General features: G+C 44.5%; 1 protein-coding gene across 6 annotated transcripts in view; it reads right to left on the bottom strand.

Moving 5' to 3' along the window:
- LOC115169747 (ecto-NOX disulfide-thiol exchanger 2) overlaps positions 1-21,771 on the bottom strand; it is a 313,601-nt gene that overhangs the window by 97,315 nt on the left and 194,515 nt on the right. For all 6 annotated transcript variants that reach the window (XM_029725675.1, XM_029725682.1, XM_029725696.1 and 3 more), the window contains one exon: positions 472-603. In XM_029725675.1, the coding sequence (XP_029581535.1) occupies positions 472-603 (132 nt within the window). The remainder of the gene's footprint in view (positions 1-471; positions 604-21,771) is intronic.

Genomic DNA, 21,771 nt, shown 5'->3' with positions numbered 1-21,771 from the left:
AGTAGAGGTACGGTTATATCTACAGTAGAGGTACGGTTATAACTACAGTAGAGGTACGGTTATATCTACAGTAGAGGTACGGTTATAACTACAGTAGAGGTACGGTTATAACTACAGTAGAGGTACGGTTATATCTACAGTAGAGGTACGGTTATATCTACAGTAGAGGTACGGTTATAACTACAGTAGAGGTACGGTTATAACTACAGTAGAGGTACGGTTATATCTACAGTAGAGGTACGGTTATAACTACAGTAGAGGTACGGTTATAACTACAGTAGAGGTACGGTTATAACTACAGTAGAGGTACCGTCATAACTACAGTAGAGGTACGGTTATAACTACAGTAGAGGTACGGTTATAACTACAGTAGAGGTACGGTTATAACTACAGTAGAGGTACGGTTATAACTACAGTAGAGGTACGGTTATAACTACAGTAGAGGTATGGTTAGGATTAAATGACCCATACCTGACAGAAGGGGCTGTCCCGTCATGTTCATGGGAGCCATGCCAAGGTTGTTCATGGCGGTGGCCCAGGCGTTGGGGTCTGACATGGGCATCGGCATGGGGTTGGAGTCCATGGACATGTTACGAATCCCTTCTGCAAAGAGAGAGAGAGAACGAGTCAGAATACGGTACAATCAGATAGTGCAAAATCCCTTTTGGCTGCTTTGTTTCATTCCCTTACATTTCCTCATTAATAGCTTACATAACCCTCCCTGTAAGATGTTACAACAACAAAAAGAACGTGTTTTTATTCATGTCTGGCAATAGAGAGGAAAAAATCAAATTTGTGGTTGGAGGGATGAGACACAGCCTTTTACATTCTATTCAGAGTGGAGGGATGAGAGGTCATCTGTCCAGTGACACAGCCTTTTACATTCTATTCAGAGTGGAGGGATGAGAGGTCATCTGTCCAGTGACACAGCCTTTTGCATTCTATTCAGAGTGGAGGGATGAGAGGTCATCTGTCCAGTGACACAGCCTTTTACATTCTATTCAGAGTGGAGGGATGAGAGGTCATCTGTCCAGTGACACAGCCTTTTACATTCTATTCAGAGTGGAGGGATGAGAGGTCATCTGTCCAGTGACACAGCCTTTTACATTCTATTCAGAGTGGAGGGATGAGAGGTCATCTGTCCAGTGACACAGCCTTTTACATTCTATTCAGAGTGGAGGGATGAGAGGTCATCTGTCCAGTGACACAGCCTTTTACATTCTATTCAGAGTGGAGGGATGAGAGGTCATCTGTCCAGTGACACAGCCTTTTACATTCTATTCAGAGTGGAGGGATGAGAGGTCATCTGTCCAGTGACACAGCCTTTTACATTCTATTCAGAGTGGAGGGATGAGAGGTCATCAGTCCAGTGAGACAGCCTTTTACATTCTATTCAGAGTGGAGGGATGAGAGGTCATCCGTCCAGTGACACAGCCTTTTACATTCTATTCAGAGTGGAGGGATGAGAGGGGTCATCTGTCCAGTGACACAGCCTTTTACATTCTATTCAGAGTGGAGGGATGAGAGGTCATCTGTCCAGTGACACAGCCTTTTACATTCTATTCAGAGTGGAGGGATGAGAGGTCATCTGTCCAGTGACACAGCCTTTTACATTCTATTCAGAGTGGAGGGATGAGAGGTCATCTGTCCAGTGACACAGCCTTTTACATTCTATTCAGAGTGGAGGGATGAGAGGTCATCTGTCCAGTGACACAGCCTTTTACATTCTATTCAGAGTGGAGGGATGAGAGGTCATCTGTCCAGTGACACAGCCTTTTACATTCTATTCAGAGTGGAGGGATGAGAGGTCATCTGTCCAGTGACACAGCCTTTTACATTCTATTCAGAGTGGAGGGATGAGAGGTCATCTGTCCAGTGACACAGCCTTTTACATTCTATTCAGAGTGGAGGGATGAGAGGTCATCTGTCCAGTGACACAGCCTTTTACATTCTATTCAGAGTGGAGGGATGAGAGGTCATCTGTCCAGTGACACAGCCTTTTACATTCTATTCAGAGTGGAGGGATGAGGTCATCCATCCAGTGACACAGCCTTTTACATTCTATTCAGAGTGGAGGGATGAGAGGTCATCTGTCCAGTGACACAGCCTTTTACATTCTATTCAGAGTGGAGGGATGAGAGGTCATCTGTCCAGTGACACAGCCTTTTACATTCTATTCAGAGTGGAGGGATGAGAGGTCATCTGTCCAGTGACACAGCCTTTTACATTCTATTCAGAGTGGAGGGATGAGAGGTCATCTGTCCAGTGACACAGCCTTTTACATTCTATTCAGAGTGGAGGGATGAGAGGTCATCTGTCCAGTGACACAGCCTTTTACATTCTATTCAGAGTGGAGGGATGAGGTCATCCATCCAGTGACACAGCCTTTTACATTCTATTCAGAGGTTATTAGCATTCATTCCCCTCTTGGCTGAACATCCTCTGACTTCTATTAAGAGAAGGCCTCCTGATGATGCTGCTTCTCTTCCCTGGCCGACACTACAAACTCTCAGAATGAACAACATTACTACCACAACACACTCCTCAGATAGAATCTACACAATACAACTCCAGTAAAAGAGCAGGGCTAGTTTATGTTTCTCTGTCACAGTCAATTTAAGGGAATAAAGCTCACGAAAAGAAGATTACTAGCTCTGGTACTAAGCAAAAGGCCATTTTTAAAGCAGTCGGGCATTCAAAACTTGAAAAGCAAAATAAATAAAAAAATTGCTGGCCTAATATTACAGACACACATCAATTCAGACACAACCCCAGGGCAAGCAGACTGGTTTTCTGCCAAGTGTAACACATTCAGATCCCTACAGTAAAAGACCCCAAGTAAACAAGAACGCATCACACATTCAACCCTAGCCTATTCCTCCCATCTAAACCATTTCACAACTCTAAATGGGCTTTCTGTCTCTCATTTCGTTTACCTGTCCCTCTGACAGATGGTAAAGTGTGTTGACTGGCTGTGGAACTGAACTTCTCTCCTGCCTCATGATGCCAAAACAAACAGTTGGGGATGGGGACAGCACTTCACATACCTCAAAGGTCACTGTCATCTGCTAACACTGTTGTTTACTCTGTCTGGTATAATAAAGGACTAATGATGTTATGTCTGTCTGGTATAATAAAGGACTAATGATGTTACCTCTGTCTGGTATAATAAAGGACTAATGATGTTACCTCTGTCTGGTATAATAAAGGACTAATGATGTTACCTCTGTCTGGTATAATAAAGGACTAATGATGTTCTCTCTGTCTGGTATAATAAAGGATTAATGATGTTATCTCTGTCTGGTATAATAAAGGACTAATGCTGTTTCCTCTGTCTGGTATAATAAAGGACTAATGATGTTACGTCTGTCTGGTATAATAAAGGACTAATGATGTTACCTCTGTCTGGTATAATAAAGGACTAATGATGTTTACTCTGTCTGGTATAATAAAGGACTAATGATGTTACCTCTGTCTGGTATAATAAAGGACTAATGATGTTTCCTCTGTCTGGTATAATAAAGGACTAATGATGTTTCCTCTGTCTGGTATAATAAAGGACTAATGATGTTTCCTCTGTCTGGTATAATAAAGGACTAATGATGTTACCTCTGTCTGGTATAATAAAGGACTAATGATGTTACCTCTGTCTGGTATAATAAAGGACTAATGATGTTATCTCTGTCTGGTATAATAAAGGACTAATGATGTTATCTCTGTCTGGTATAATAAAGGATTAATGATGTTATCTCTGTCTGGTATAATAAAGGACTAATGCTGTTTCCTCTGTCTGGTATAATAAAGGACTAATGATGTTACGTCTGTCTGGTATAATAAAGGACTAATGATGTTACCTCTGTCTGGTATAATAAAGGACTAATGATGTTTCCTCTGTCTGGTATAATAAAGGATTAATGATGTTACCTCTGTCTGGTATAATAAAGGACTAATGATGTTACCTCTGTCTGGTATAATAAAGGACTAATGATGTTTCCTCTGTCTGGTATAATAAAGGACTAATGATGTTTCCTCTGTCTGGTATAATAAAGGACTAATGAGGTTTCCTCTGTCTGGTATAATAAAGGAATAATGATGTTTACTCTGTCTGGTATAATAAAGGATTAATGATGTTTACTCTGTCTGGTATAATAAAGGACTAATGATGTTACCTCTGTCTGGTATAATAAAGGACTAATGATGTTTCCTCTGTCTGGTATAATAAAGGACTAATGATGTTTCCTCTGTCTGGTATAATAAAGGACTAATGATGTTTCCTCTGTCTGGTATAATAAAGGACTAATGATGTTATGTCAGTCTGGTATAATAAAGGACTATTGAGGTCAGTCGTAACAAACTAACTAGTCTCACTGATTAGTCGTAACAAACTAACTAGTCTCACTGACTAGTCATAAACTAGCTAGTCTCACTGACCAGTCATAAACGAACTAGTCTCACTGACCAGTCGTAAACGAACTAGTCTCACTGACCAGTCGTAAACGAACTAGTCTCACTGACCAGTCATAAACGAACTAGTCTCACTGACCAGTCATAAACGAACTAGTCTCACTGACCAGTCATAACCTAACTAGTCTCACTGACCAGTCATAACCTAACTAGTCTCACTGACCAGTCATAACCTAACTAGTCTCACTGACCAGTCATAACCTAACTAGTCTCACTGACCAGCCGTAAACGAACTAGTCTCACTGACCAGTCGTAAACGAACTAGTCTCACTGACCAGTCATAAACGAACTAGTCTCACTGACCAGTCATAAACGAACTAGTCTCACTGACCAGTCATAAACTAACTAGTCTCACTGATTAGTCGTAACAAACTAACTAGTCTCACTGACCAGTCGTAAACGAACTAGTCTCACTGACCAGTCGTAAACGAACTAGTCTCACTGACCAGTCATAAACGAACTAGTCTCACTGACCAGTCATAAACGAACTAGTCTCACTGACCAGTCATAAACGAACTAGTCTCACTGACCAGTCATAACCTAACTAGTCTCACTGACCAGTCATAACCTAACTAGTCTCACTGACCAGTCATAACCTAACTAGTCTCACTGACCAGTCATAACCTAACTAGTCTCACTGACCAGTCATAACCTAACTAGTCTCACTGACCAGTCATAACCTAACTAGTCTCACTGACCAGTCATAACCTAACTAGTCTCACTGACCAGTCATAAACTAACTAGTCTCACTGACCAGCCGTAACAAACTAGTCCGGTCCTAAATAACGTCGTAGAGTGATGAATTACAATTTGTTGTCGAAACCAACAAGATCAAAGAGATGGGCATAGACTTCAGGAAGTGAACAACACCTACCTCCGCAACATCTATCAGAGGTCAGAATATACAGATTGTAGAGGAATACAAATACCTGGGTGTCCTCTTGGACAATAAGCTTCAGTGGAGTAAATGTACAGACCTGATCTACAAAAAGAGTCTTGTTGACTGTGCTATCCTGACTCTGTTTAACAAATCTTTCATTGAGAGTATTTGACCCAAGCCACCCCCTGTACCCGGACTTTGAACTACTCCCCTTTGGGTGCAAATACATGGCACCCACCGGAAAGAAAACAGAACTAGACAATAATTTGTGCCAGGTGTGATACCACTCCTAAATAGCTTGTCTAATGTTCCTATCCACCCAGTAAGGCCAATAGGCTAGTCTCTTTATTGGTATGTAACTTATGTATTTTGTACTGTCAAATGCCACAAATACCAGCAAGAAGACAGAACATGAGTCAGTTGAGACTGACACCAATGTTCAGCTTAAAAGTGTCTCAGTTTACCTGAAAGGGTCATGATACATCCACAGGGCCACTGTCTCTCAAAGGGTCATGATACATCCACAGGGCCACTGTCTCTCAAAGGGTCATGATACATCCACAGGGCTACTGTCTCTCAAAGGGTCATGATACATCCACAGGGCCACTGTCTCTCAAAGGGTCATGATACATCCACAGGGCCACTGTCTCTCAAGGGTCATGATACATCCACAGGGCCACTGTTTCTCAAAGGGTCATGATACATCCACAGGGCCACTGTCTCTCAAAGGGTCATGATACATCCACAGGGCTACTGTCTCTCAAAGGGTCATGATACATCCACAGGGCCACTGTCTCTCAAAGGGTCATGATACATCCACAGGGCTACTGTCTCTCAAAGGGTCATGATACATCCACAGGGCCACTGTCTCTCAAAGGGTCATAATACATCCATACTGTTTAGCTCATTACAGGAGGCCTGGGTTGAGTTAGGAGTTCTGATCTTATCAGGTTGATAGTTATCTAAGGGCTGAAGGCTTTGAGAGAGAGTTAAAGTGCTGGTCGAGGTCAAGGTTACCCTCATGCCCTGTAATGATAAGATGTCGTGGAGGAAATGTCCACAGTGCCTCCCTCCCTCCCTCCCTCCCTCCCTCCCTCCCTCCCTCCCTGGGCGCTGGCCTCCTGGGATTTAGAGCTTCATAGAGTGACCTTGAGGGCAGAGCTCTGGCATGGCTCCCCTCAGCTCCCTTCCACTCAATCACATCCACACAGAGCAGAGGGAGTGTGTCTGAATAGCAAACAGCAGTGGAAAGATCAACACTAGCGCACACACGCACACACGCTAGCACACACATGCTCGCACACACACACGTACACACGCTAGCACACACATGCTCGCACACACACACGCTCGCACACACACGCTCGCACACACATTTGTACACACACACGCTCGCTCGCTCAACCAGAAGACATTTCAGCCAGTGAAAATACACATCCGTCATCACGAGAAAGGCTGAATGCGTCTAAGATTGAACACGTGTTATACCAGTTCTCTTGTTTTTAATGATTCAATGCCCAACATTTGGCAGGAATTGATTCAATGTGTAAGCTCTACTGAACATGTTACTGTATTCAATTCAAGGTCAAATGAGGCAGAAGAAAATTAATTGTGATGAAAATGGGTTACGATACCTATGGCTCTATTTCCTGTTGGCGTTATGTACGCACGCTCGTCTGCAATTTCTACCTCTTAAAGCCGGCACTTCTATTCTATTTTCAAACCCTAGTGCCAATATTGATAATTTAACTGTCTTATATGAGCTCGCTTACGCTGAGGTGGGAGGGGTGGAAATATCTGAGGTGTGTCCTTAAAAATGTGAGCCAAAGTGACAATTTCAGTATGCGCTCGTGGGGATATTTAAAACCAACCGAAAGCTGGCCTTAGCACTAACACGGTTAGTTGTGGCATGGATTTTGACAGCGGAAGCGCAGCCTATTCAGCTGTGATGCACAGTGCACATATTCACATAGAACATGAATTGCTTTTTGTGTCCGTAAACCTTATATTTAGAAACATAAAATGTTTTTTCCCCATTTAGTTTAGATTTGATTAAAAACTAAGCATAGCCTCCCTTCCTCTCAATGAAGAGTTTGGCAGTAGCGAAACAGTGAGCACACACCCCCTTTATCTAAGAAACACTGCCACAGGCCTGACCTCAGCCTTACTGGCCATCGAGCTGCAGTAAAGGGCTTTTAAGCTGAAATAAAAGGCTCCCCCAGGGTGCTGATGGGAAATGAATCCGTTTTAAGGCCCATTGGCTGGAGGCCTCCCAGCAGGCCAAGAGAAGCTCAGGGACATTTAGTTTACAACGGACAAGGTCTTAACCGCTAACAGGCCAATTACAGCCTTTTTACAAAGAAAAGCCTCCTGGACACAATCATGGTCACATACCGACAGGGAAGGAAGACTGTACTCAGGACTAACTGATGGAGAGAAAGCGAGAAAGAAAGAGTATGGCCTAACACAGGGATGGGCCACTGGCGGCCCACGGGGTACCCCCTTTTGTAAGCCTGAGGACCAATAAAAAATACAAATAAATTATATATACATTTTATATTTATTTGTACCCTTTACTCAGTACTTGTTGAAGCACCTTTGGCAGCAATTACAACCTCGAGTCTTCTCGGGTATGACGCTACAAGCTTGGCACACCTGTATTTGGGAGTTTCTCCCATTCTTCTCTGCAAGCTCTGTTAGGTTGAATGGGGAGCGTAGCTAAACAGTTATTTTCAGGTCACTCCAGAGATGTTAAATAAGGTTCAAGTCTGGGCTCTGGTTGGGCCAATCAAGGACATTCAGACTTGTCCCAAAGCCATTCCTGCATTTTCTTGGCTGTGTTTAGGGTCATTGTCCTGCTGGAAGGTGAACCGTTGCCCCAGTCTGAGGTCCTGAGCAGGTTTTCATCAAGGAGCTCTCTGTACTTTGCTCCGTTCATCTTTCCCTCGATCCTGATTGGTCTCCCAATCCCTGCAGATGAAAAACGCTGCCACCACCATGCTTGACCATAGGAATGGTGCCAGGTTTCCTCCAGATGTAACACTTGGCATCAAAAGTTAACACACCTAGTCATTCCAGGGCTTTTCTTTATTTTTTACTATTTTCTAGATTGTAGAATAGTGAAGACATTAAAACTATGAAATAACACAAACTTTTGAATGATACTGTATATATTTATTTTGGGCGGGGTCAGAGTCTCAACTTACTGTTGTGAGTTACAAGGTGCAAGTTAGAAATTTGGATCTACAGTCAATCAATTAGCCCATGTCAGCAAAAAAAAAATGTGACTGACAAATTAGTCTAGCAGCCGGGGTGGGGCCCATTGATCATCAGTTATCATATTAAGAACAGCAAACATTTGCCTCCACCCTATTGCAAAATGTGTAGAATTGCATTAAATTAGTTAGATGGATGTTGGTACGCAGAACCACGAGGCACTGCGGCACCTCATGATGAGTTCAGGTTTTTGTGGCCCCCACCCGCATCACAGTTGGCCACCCCTGGTGTAACTAATGGCAAACTGCAGGCATTCTCTATGGGAATCTGGAACGTCCACAAAGAACATCTGATGATAGTTTGTCAGAAAAGTGAAATGCCTGATTACAAATAATTAGGGGTTATATCAACCTCCAATTATGAAAATGGCCTATAAATGTGTCCTTGCTGAACAGAACATTGGTGGGTGAAATGGTGTAGTATCTAATTCATTTCCATTGCATGTTTGTATATCAAAAAGAAAAACACCCAAGACGTTAGATGTCTGTGATTTCCTTTGAATAGGAGTTCTGGGTCGTTACACTCACAGCATGAATCACAATATAGGCGGAGGAGGAAGAGGCGGCCATTTTCATTCAAACACAATGCTAAGATTAGTGATGCCAGGCCATCCTTATGCATGAAAAACACTCACCAGGGAGAATAAAATGCATGGTGAAATAGCTTTGTTGGAGTGGATGGATGTCTGTTTAACCTTAATCTAGTGGATGCAGATCGGTGTGTTTCTGCCCTGTCTTCTGTTTGTGTCAGAGATTCCCCTCCACCTGAATCCAACATCAGCACAACTAAATCAGCAAGGTGGGGAGGCTGGATTCAACTAAATAATGTTTCTGTATTTTATAACTTGAGAGCTTTGGAAACTAACAATATACACATTAGATCCAACCAAAGGCATACGCATACACACACAAACCACGCACTCACCCACAATGCTTAACTTCTTCGGGCTAGGGGGCAGTATTTGGACATTTGGATGAATGAGGTGCCCAAAGTAAACTGCCTGTTACTCAGGCCCAGAGGCTAGGATATGCATATAATGTGTAGATTTGGATAGAAAACACTCTACAGTTTCCAAAACTGTTCAAATAATGTCTGTGAGTATGACAGAACTCATATGGCAGGCAAAAACCTGAGGAAAATCCAACCAGGAAGTGGGAGATTTTGAGGGGTGTAGTTTTTAAGTGATTGCCTTTCTAATATGCTGTGTCTGTGGGGTCAAATTGCACTTCCTAATGCTTCCAGCAGATGTCAACAGTCTTTAGAAATTGTTTCAGGCTTGTAATTTGACAGGGAATCGAATAAGAGCTCTCAAAACAGGCTTCCTGAAAGACATTCGTGCACTCTCGCGTGGTCACGTGAAGCGCGCCTTTCTTTCTTTTTCTTCTGTATTCAATACGCCATTGTCCGGTTGGAATATTATTGAAGATTTATGACAAAAATATCCTAAATATTGATTATGGACATCGTTTGACATGTTTCTACGAACTGTAATGTAACTTTTTTGACTTTTCGTCTAGCCTTTGCGCATTGCGCATTTCGATTAGTGAGCTAAAGTGAAGTAAACATGCGAACAAAACAAAAGGTATTTGGACATAAATATGGACTTTATCGAACAAAACTAACATTTCTTGTGGAACTGGGAGTCTTTCAAGTGCATTCCGCCGAAGATCAGCAAAGGTAAGTGAAGATTTATAATGCTGTTTCTGACTTTTGTTGACTCCACAACTTGGCGGGTAACTGTATAGCTTGCTTTGATGGCTGAGCGCTGTACTCAGAATACTGAACAACGTGCTTTCGCCGTAAAGCTGTTTTGAAAATCTGACAAAGTGGTTGCATTAAGGAGAAGTATATTTTTAATCCTATGTAAAACACTTGTATCTTTAATCAAAGTTTATGATGTGTATTTCTGTAAATTGATGTGCTCATTCACTGGTCGTTTTGGAGGCAAAACATTTCTGAACATTACGCGCCAATGTAAAATGGGGTTTTTGTATATAAATATGAACTTTTATCGAACAAAACATACATGCATTGTGTAACATTGAGTCCTGGGAGTGTCATCTGAAGAAGATCGTCAAAGGTTAGTGATTCATTTTAGCTGTATTTCTGTTTTTTGTGACGCCTCTCCTTGCTTGGAAAATGGCTGTGTGGTTATTCTTTTCTAGGCGCTGTCCTAACAATCTAATGGTATGCTTTCGCCGTAAAGCCTTTTTGAAATCGGACAATGTGGTTGGATTAACGAGAAGTTTATCTTTAAAATGGTGTATAATACTTGTATATTTGAGAAGTTTGAATTATGAGATTTTTGTTGTTTTGAATTTGGCGCCCTGCTATTTGACTGGCTGTTGGTGAGGGGTTCCGCTAGCGGAACGTCTTTCCGCAACAGGTTTAATAATGTATGAGTGACCTTCTCTTCCCTCTTTTCATCTCTTACTGACCTTCTCTTCCCTCCTTTCATCTCTTACTGATATAGGAATCTAATGGCATTTCTCATTAGCAGTGGAGCTGGGAGGGATCGCTCAGTGGAGAGCAGTTAACAATGAAAGGAGAGTTCAGACAGAAATACAGTGAGGGAAAAAAGTATTTGATCCCCTGCTGATTTTGTACATTTGCCCACTGACAAAGAAATGATCAGTCTATAATTTTAACGGTAGGTTTATTTGAACAGTGAGAGACAGAATAACAAAAAAATCCAGAAATACGCATGTCAAAAATGTTATAAATTGATTTGCATTTTAATGGAGGGAAATAAGTATTTGACCCCCTCTCAATCAGAAAGATTTCTGGCTCCCAGGTGTCTTTTATACAGGTAACGAGCTGAGATTAGGAGCACACTCTTAAAGGGAGTGCTCCTAATCTCAGTTTGTTACCTGTATAAAAGACATCTGTCCACAGAAGCAATCAATCAATCAGATTCCAAACTCTCCACTATGGCCAAGACCAAAGAGCTCTCCAAGGATGACAGGGACAAGATTGTAGACCTACACAAGGCTGGAATGGGCTACAAGACCATCGCCAAGTAGCTTAGTGAGAAGGTGACAACAGTTGGTGCGATTATTCGCAAATGGAAGAAACACAAAAGAACTGTCAATCTCCCTCAGCCTGGGGCTCCATGCAAGATCTCACCTCGTGGAGTTGCAATGATCATGAGAACGGTGAGGAATCAGCCCAGAACTACACGTGAGGATCTTGTCAATGATCTCAAGGCAGCTGGGACCATAGTCACCAAGAAAACAATTGGTTACACACTACGCCGTGATGGACTGAAATCCTGCAGCGCCCGCATGGTCCCCCTGCTCAAGAAAGCACATATACATGCCCGTCTGAAGTTTGCCAATGAACATCTGAATGATTCAGAGGACAACTGGGTGAAAGTTTTGTGGTCAGATGAGACCAAAATGGAGCTCTTTGGCATCAACTCAACTCGCCGTGTTTGGAGGAGGAGGAATGCTGCCTATGACCCCAAGAACGCCATCCCCACCGTCAAAAATGGAGGTGGAAACATTATGCTTTGGGGGTGTTTTTCTGCTAAGGGGACAGGACAACTTCACCGCATCAAAGGGACGATTGACGGGGTCATGTACCGTCAAATCTTGGGCGAGAACCTCCTTCCCTCAGCCAGGGCATTGAAAATGGGTCGTGGATTGGTATTCCAGCATGACAATGACCCAAAACACAAGGCCAAGGCAACAAAGGAGTGGCTCAAGAAGAAGCACATTAACATGTTGGAGCTAGGGGGCAGTATTTGCACGGCTGGATAAAAAAAACGTACCGATTTAATCTGGTTACTACTCCTGCCCAGAAATGAGAATATGCATATAATTAGTAGATGTGGATAGAAAACACTTTAAAGTTTCTAAAACTGTTTGAATGGTGTCTGTGAGTATAACATAACTCATATGGCAGGCCAAAACCTGAGAAGATTCCATGCAGGAAGTGCCCTGTCTGACAATTTGTTGTCCTTCTAGGTTATCTCTATCAAAAATACAGCATCTCTGCTGTAACGTGACATTTTCGTGACAGGCTTCCATTGGCTCTCAGAAGGCGCCAGAAAGTGAAATGAGAGCTCTGCTGTCTCTGGGGGAAAACAGCAGCTCTGTTTCTTACTGGCCTGCCTGGGGACAGTGACACTGGAGATGCGCGTTCATGTGAATTCTCCATTTTGTTCTTTCTCTCTTTGAACGAATACAACGTCGCCCGGTTGGAATATTAGCGCTATTTTACGAGAAAAATCGCATAAAAATGTATTTTAAACAGCGTTTGACATGCTTCGAAGTACGGTAATGGAATATTTTGAATTTTTTTGGTCACGAAATGCGCCCACGCGTCACCCTTCGGATAGTTACCTGAACGCATGAACAAAGCGGAGCTATTTCAATATAACTATGGATTATTTCGAACCAAAACAAAATTTGTTGTTGAAGTAGAAGTCCTGGGAGTGCATTCTGACAAAGAACAGCAAAGGTAATCCAATTTTTCTTATAGTAAATCTGAGTTTGGTGAGGGCCAAATTTGGTGGGTGTCAAATTAGCTAGCCGTGATGGCCGGGCTATCTACTCAGAATATTGCAAAATGCTATTTTAAAATCGGACACTGCGATTGCATAAAGGAGCTCTGTATCTATAATTCTTAAAATAATTGTTATGTATTTTGTAAACGTTTATCGTGAGTAATTTAGTAAATTCACCAGAAGTTTGCGGTGGGTATGCTAGTTCTGAACATCACATGCTAATGTAAAAAGCTGGTTTTTGATATAAATATGAACTTGATTGAACAAAACATGCATGTATTGTATAACATAATGTCCTAGGAGTGTCATCTGATGAAGATCAAAGGTTAGTGCTGCATATAGCTGTGGTTTTGGTTTTTGTGACATATATGCATGCTTTGAAAATGGCTGTGTGATCAAATACTTTTTCCCCCTCACTGTAGCTGATAGTAGCAGCCTGAGAACACATATCTCTCTGCACCACGAAATTCCTCAGCCTGATCCTGCCAAGAAGCTTTCAGAGGGGAAAGGGTCTCCCCCATCTCTCTCTCCCTCATCAAGGGTCTCCCCCATCTCTCTCTCCCTCATCAAGGGTCTCCCCCATCTCTCTCTCCCTCATCAAGGGTCTCCCCCATCTCTCTCTCCCTCATCAAGGGTCTCCCCCATCTCTCTCTCCCTCATCAAGGGTCTCCCCCATCTCTCTCTCCCTCATCAAGGGTCTCCCCTATCTCTGACTGTTGACCAGTCTTTATGGTGTGTTGAAACCTCGAGGGCTTTCAGAGGGTGTCCTCCATCTTCATCAAAATAAGGTCCCTATTGTTGGATTAGTTCAGCCCTCCTCCACTAGGGTTGGAAGCCAGACTACAGTAGCATCGTCCTGCTACAGCAACTTGGCTGATAAAGTACACATTAACCTAAGCTCCTCTTAGACTTTTTCCTTTTGAAATAAACACGTGTATCCTTCTTTCAAGACAGTTTATAAAACTACATTTCTGTCTCCAAAGATGTAAACATATTTTTCTTCACAGAGCCTTTCATTCACATTTAATGCCAGCAGAGGCGAGTCACTTGTTGGTTTTTCAGGCATATCAGAGATTGTTTTCATCTGTACAAAAATCCAACATCACTCTGCTTCTACATTTGTTTGACCTCTGAGCTGAATGAATCATCCACACATATGTGTTCACCAAACCAGAGAAATGATGCAGGTATGAACTCTGATGACATAATGATGTTGACATGAGCAATGAGCACAAATCAAAACTGCATTGTCATGCAGTCCAGCTGATTACCGTTTGTGCGCAGGCTAACTGCCTGATTAACCTGATTAGCTTTCATTATGATACAGTAGCTTGAATGAGATCAGCATTTAGTTTTAAACTAACTGAGCTCTTTTGAAGAGCTGTGTGATTAAACTCTGAAGAAAGAAAGGATTCCAGACTCACTGCTTTCATAGATGAGTGAAATGCCATCTACTCAGCATAACATTGGTTTCATCAGAGTGCGTTGCAATAGCATAATACACTGGAGAGGAATCTCTATTCTCTGATGTGGTCTTGGTGTTTCAGTGTTGTCCAGTGTGTCTTTCCTGACATTATTCACCCCTCATAGGTGAGTGTTTCTTCAGTGTGTATCACGCTCTCATGTCCAGAACTCTACCGGCAGAGAGGAGAGATTTTCGGAGGATGATGACACTCGGAGAGGAGATAGGCTGAGGTATCTTAGTCAACCTTGACGATGAAGAGAAAAAACACCTCAGCCACAGAGGCTGTGATTTTTGTCTTTGAAGTATGTTTGCTGTGGATTTTACCAAAAAGCACTCTGTTTCTATCCTCTTATCAGGATCCATTTTCAGACGTGTGGAGCACTCATGTTGTGTCACTGGAGCAGAGAACCATTCCTGGAGAAGGGTTTTCACATCTTATCATAGAGGGATGTGACAGACAGAAACACTGATTAGATAACAGAGCGAGAGAGAGCATTATCTATTTCAGTTGCTTTGGCAATGTAAACATATGTTTCCCATGCCAATAAAGCTCTTTGAAGTGAACTTAATTGAAATTAAAAAGGAAAGCGAGCGAACACGAGAGAGCGCGAACACGAGAGAGCGCGCGAACACGAGAGAGAGAGAGAGAGAGCGCGAACACGAGAGAGAGAGAGAGAGAGAGCGCGAACACGAGAGAGAGAGAGAGAGAGAGCGCGAACACGAGAGAGAGAGAGAGAGAGCGCGAACACGAGAGAGAGAGAGAGAGAGAGCGCGAACACGAGAGAGAGAGAGAGAGAGAGCGCGAACACGAGAGAGAGAGAGAGCGCGAACACGAGAGAGAGAGAGAGCGCGAACACGAGAGAGAGAGAGAGCGCGAACACGAGAGAGAGAGAGCGAGCGCGAACACGAGAGAGAGAGAGCGAGCGCGAACACGAGAGAGAGAGCGAGCGCGAACACGAGCGAGAGCGAGCGCGAACACGAGCGAGAGCGAGCGCGAACACGAGCGAGAGCGAGCGCGAACACGAGCGAGAGCGAGCGCGAACACGAGCGAGAGCGAGCGCGAACACGAGCGAGAGCGAGGGCGAACACGAGAGAGAGGGCGAACACGAGCGAGAGGGCGAACACGAGAGAGAGGGCGAACACGAGAGAGAGCGAGCGCGAACACGAGAGAGAGCGAGCGCGAACACGAGAGAGAGCGAGCGCGAACACGAGCGCGAGCGAGCGAAAGAGAGCGAGCGCGAGCGAGCGAAAGAGAGCGAGCGCGAACACGAGCGAGAGCGAACACGAGCGAGCGCGAAGACGAGCGAGCGCGAACACGAGAGAGAGCGAGCAAACACGAGAGAGAGCGAGCAAACACGAGAGAGAGCGAGCGCGAACACGAGAGAGAGCGAGCGCGAACACGAGAGAGAGCGAGCAAACACGAGAGAGAGCGAGCAAACACGAGAGAGAGCGAGCGCGAACACGAGAGAGAGCGAGCGCGAACACGAGAGAGAGCGAGCGCGAACACGAGAGAGAGCGAGCGCGAACACGAGAGAGAGCGAGCGCGAACACGAGAGAGAGCGAGCGCGAACACGAGAGAGAGCGAGCGCGAACACGAGAGAGAGCGAGCGCGAACACGAGAGAGAGCGAGCGCGAACACGAGAGAGAGCGAGCGCGAACACGAGCGAGAGCGAGCGCGAACACGAGCGAGAGCGAACACGAGCGAGAGCGAACACGAGCGAGAGCGAACACGAGCGAGAGCGAACACGAGCGAGAGCGAACACGAGCGAGAGCGAACACGAGCGAGAGCGAGCGCGAACACGAGCGAGCGCGAACACGAGCGAGCGCGAACACGAGCGAGCGCGAACACGAGCGAGCGCGAACACGAGCGAGCGCGAACACGAGCGAGCGCGAACACGAGCGAGAGCGAACACGAGCGAGAGCGAACACGAGCGAGAGCGAACACGAGCGAGCGCGAACACGAGAGAGAGCGAGCGCGAACACGAGAGAGAGCGAGCGCGAACACGAGAGAGAGCGAGCGCGAACACGAGAGAGAGCGAGCGCGAACACGAGAGAGAGCGAGCGCGAACACGAGAGAGAGCGAGCGCGAACACGAGAGAGAGCGAGCGCGAACACGAGAGAGAGCGAGCGCGAACACGAGAGAGAGCGAGCGCGAACACGAGAGAGAGCGAGCGCGAACACGAGAGAGAGCGAGCGCGAACACGAGAGAGAGCGAGCGCGAACACGAGAGAGAGCGAGCGCGAACACGAGAGAGAGCGAGCGCGAACACGAGAGAGAACACGAGAGAGAGCGAGCGCGAACACGAGAGAGAGAGAAAAGGAGAGCTGCTCCCCAACAACAACACAGAACAAAGTGCTAGGAAATATAATACATGATGGACATTGGATTCTAATCAAATCAAATGCCTGCACTTTGTACATAATAGCCCTGATGGTCCTTGTCAGCAAAGGTGTTTGGTCTCTGTCATCAATTAAATCCAATCACCATTTATAAAACAAACCATCAACAAGACATTATGGACAGTTAAAAGCAGGATGATTATATTCATGAGAGATAACTCTCAGACACCTTGATTGTGCCATTGATCCTAATGATACAGCAGCATGTTGGCCACAGCAGAGGAACAGACCTAATTCATGCTGTGGTCATGATGGTTTGAATGTGGAAGTGTTCCATTGAAATCAATGGAAAGTTGTGGCAAAACAAAGAAATGTAACCTTTAAATGAACACATTCATATCGCGTATCTGTAGTGAGAAATAGAAAGAATAGAATACAACTTCACTGTCCATGTGTTACAGCTATTCATTGATGTGAGTCTGTGATATGGAGGCAGAATGACCATAATGAAGAGGACATGCTGCCATCTTTAATGCTCTAGTGGTTTAGACAGGGGAAAATAGCATTAGTAGCAAGGCTAACATTATCTGTGGTGGCAGGATTAGTAAAGGTTATCAATAGAGGAAAATACATGACTCTGGAAATGGTCTAGTTCAGAATGAGAAATGGTTTATTGTTCTATTGATCTGCAGCTATCTCCAGAACTCTTAGTAGTTTACTAGTATGTAATCGTCCTTGTGTGTGTGTTTCCCAAATAGATGTGATGGGCATGTATCTGCCAGAGAAAATAGATTGAGGCTCAAAGTACAGAGTTCAGTACAGACATGGTGAGATTCTCTTCGCCACTGGTAGAGCAAGGATGTGATTGGCACAATATAGAAAATCGAGGAGTGAAAGCCATCTCTCAATTCAAAGGATTTGATTCAGAGGCAAGAAATAGCCTAATATTCCTGATTGTCTGAAAGTCCGTTTCTGGTTTCACATGAAAAATGGAATCTCTGTTGAAGGCCAGTGAACAGCACTACCAAAATCTTTTCACATCAATAAGAGGATCTGTTCTGTCCTGGTGGCCAATATCAGATCACAGAGGTGTTTTCGGTAGTAACTGTAGTAACAGAACCTGGTCAGGCTCTAACATGGCAGCAGCGACATAAACACACAGAGCATCGTAATGAGAGCAGACAGACTTCCTGCTCCTGTGTGTTCATGTTTACTGACACTATAGTTCGCTCCCCTCCGACTGGCTCCCCTAACGGAGTTCGCTCCCCTCCGACTGGCTCCCCTAACGGAGTTCGCTCCCCTCCGACTGGCTCCCCTAACGGAGTTCGCTCCCCTCCGACTGGCTCCCCTAACGGAGTTCGCTCCCCTCCGACTGGCTCCCCTAACGGAGTTCGCTCCCCTCCGACTGGCTCCCCTAACGGAGTTCGCTCCCCTCCGACTGGCTCCCCTAACGGAGTTCGCTCCCCTCCGACTGGCTCCCCTAACGGAGTTCGCTCCCCTCCGACTGGCTCCCCTAACGGAGTTCGCTCCCCTCCGACTGGCTCCACTAACGGAGTTCGCTCCCCTCCGACTGGCTCCCCTAACGGAGTTCGCTCCCCTCCGACTGGCTCCACTAACGGAGTTCGCTCCCCTCCGACTGGCTCCACTAACGGAGTTCGCTCCCCTCCGACTGGCTCCACTAACGGAGTTCGCTCCCCTCCGACTGGCTCCACTAACGGAGTTCGCTTCCCTCCGACTGGCTCCACTAACGGAGTTCGATCCCCTCCGACTGGCTCCACTAACGGAAGTCGCTCCCCTCCGACTGGCTCCACTAACGGAGTTCTCTCCCCTCCGACGGGCTCTTACTGTTCCGGTAGAGTAGCCATGGTGACCCCATGTCTCCTGGCTGCCGTTTGGCCGCTGTGTGTGTTCACAGACAACACTGTGTTTGGGATGGAGATTGTCACTGTCAGGGGCCATAAGGGGCCCAGAGCTATAGTCCAGTTAATCACGGCAGCTTCAGGGGCCACAGGGACAGTAGTGGGTTGAGAGTAAATTCCAATAATACCGGAAATCTAATTTTGTAACAAGAACGGACTCTGAACAGACCTGACAAGCATCAAACATCATTTCACCATTTTGAGTAATGGTAATTATCTTGGCAAAGAGAGGACCCCCACTGAAACAGTAATTGAAAAAGTTTGTTGCGACATAATCAAAGTGAATGATTCCAGGGGAATAGACAGTTGGGAGCCAAGCTCAGATCCGTCATCAAGCCTCAAAGCTGGAGCAGAAAGCACATGCCAGAGAATTCAGAGGAACATTAAAATATATCCAACCAGGCAGTATAAACATATTGGCCTACATACATTCAACTGATTCATATGGTTCATCCATTATGCAATGAGTCAGAAGATTACAGTGAGGAGGAGACTTGATGGATTCATTAGAGCCATGTGATGGATGAAGCCAATTGAATCTATATGACATTCAGCTGTCCCGCAGATCAACTCTAGCCTGCCAGTCACAACAAACCTTGTATAATCAAAACAAACCTGCCAGTCGCAACAAACCTAGTATAACCAAAACAAACCTGGCAGTCACAACAAACCTAGTATAACCAAAACAAACCTGGCAGTCACAACAAACCTAGTATAACCAAAACAAACCTGGCAGTCACAACAAACCTAGTATAACCAAAACAAACCTGGCAGTCACAACAAACCTAGTATAACCTAAACAAACCTGGCAGTCACAACAAACCTAGTATAACCAAAACAAACCTGCCAGTCACAACAAACCTAGTCGAACCAAAACAAACCTGCCAGTCACAACAAACCTAGTCAAACCAAAACAAACCTGGCAGTCACAACAAACCTAGTCGAACCAAAACAAACCTACCAGTCACAACAAACCTTGAATAGTCAAAAGATGTCTAGGCCTATATAATCAAAACACAGTATTAAAGCCTTTGATGGTGAAAATCCCTGCCAGTCATAACAAACCTACAGGGAGAGAAGTTTTACCACAGAGAATCCCAATGATCCAGTGTAGGAAATAGACAGACATGGAGCGGATATATTAATTAATTAGCTGACCTTCAGCTGGGTCATTGTGTGTGAGAGAGAGAGCTAGAGAGAAAGAGAATGAAAGAGATATGACCAGTGTGGGAGATTAAAAGCGTCAAACAGGTTCCTGAAGGTGACTAATTAGTGCTGTAGTTCTTATTAGCTCCATAGATCACTGGATCTACAATTCACGTCAACGCACCCGTCCCACGTGCACGTCAACCCACCCGTCCCACGTGCACGTCAACGCACGTCGATAAAACCATCCCACATTCACATCATTTGTGATGTTCTAAACCGCCCAGATACTCTTGCCCACTGCTTATGATGTTCTAGTACGTAATACATTTTGCCCAGTGGGGCTTCAGTCATTCTCAATCTCCTCATAGGAGAATAAAAGGCTCTCTGTTGAGACAGTCACATGGTCAGGGTAACGAGCTATCTTGGAGGAATAGACTTCAAAAGAGACAAGTATACACCGATTTATTGATCATGTTTCAGTGCTTTTCAATCCTTATCTCCATATCCCTGTCAGCCTCCATATTTGAAAAAAGAACATACATGCATGGACTAACAGACACACACACACACACACACACACACGACTAAGCACACACATTCGCACAGACACAGAAACAGACCACACACCACACATACACACTCAGACACACACACACACTGGAAGATAGATATGAGTGCTCCTTGTCTCCATCTTTGATGTCTATCTCAGCTCACTGCATCTGAATCAACACTGACAGATGACTGGTTAATAGGTCATTAATGTAGAAATGAGAGAGGTGTGGGCTGATCTGCTAGTTCCCTCCTAGATAGCGGTTTGCTCTACCGCCTCCGCTTTTCTCTGCTCTCTCTCCCCCACATTAACTTTCATTAATCAAAACAACTTCATTAACAGACCTTAATTACAACACAGAGGAGAGGCTTTGAAGAGGGAATGCCTGGCCATTAGACTTTCAAGTCTTGCCTGAAATCTGTTTGAAACCCTGGAAAAGATGTGGAATTAAACCAATGATTATAACCTAATGTGGGAATATTTCATTTTTGTTTGATAGCTCAACCTCTCATTTTGCATTCCTCTTCATTTGTGCTTACATTAGACATTTTCTTCATTTAGCAGATTCTCTTACCCAGAGCTACAGTACTTACAGAAGTGAATGCACCCATTTTTATACTTTTTTCATACTGGCAGGGGATTCAATGGCTTGGAAAGTGCTCTTTTGTTGCTGTTTGCATATATGTGTAGCTAGATTAGCTCAGTGCAGAGATATGGCCGCATCTCTATTTCATAGACGTTCAAGTTTCTGTAGGAAACCGTCTGCAGTGGAAGGCTTTACCAACCGTTACAAAACCTGGCCCCAAATGTATCAGGAGGTCAAGGGAGCTGAACTAAACTAGTCTGGTCTCATAAACCTCAACATAGGCCTCCCAAGTGGCAGCTCTGAAAGCCTGAGAAAACACTCCCTCTACACTGACAGTCCTAACATCCTTTATGTGTCCCAGGAGGAGAAGAAAGATGGAGATCCCCAAACCAAGATGTTCTCTTTCTGAGGAGATACCAAACCCTCACCTCCAGAGTAGGCTCCACCTGTCAGAGGTAGAAGGAGATGAAACCAACAAAACCAGAATTTTGAACTCAAGGTTCTTGCTAGGAAAAATATGATTCCATAGTATTTGGAATTTAGTTCCATTCAGCCTATTTCACCATGGCTCCCTGTAAACTTCAGGGAAATAATCTTTCCATGTACTTCTTAATCTTGTTCTAGGAGGGAAAG

This window comes from Salmo trutta, chromosome 3, assembly GCF_901001165.1.
Source record: "Salmo trutta chromosome 3, fSalTru1.1, whole genome shotgun sequence".
Lineage (NCBI taxonomy): Eukaryota > Metazoa > Chordata > Actinopteri > Salmoniformes > Salmonidae > Salmo > Salmo trutta.
This window is presented reverse-complemented; position numbering and strand designations above follow the sequence as displayed.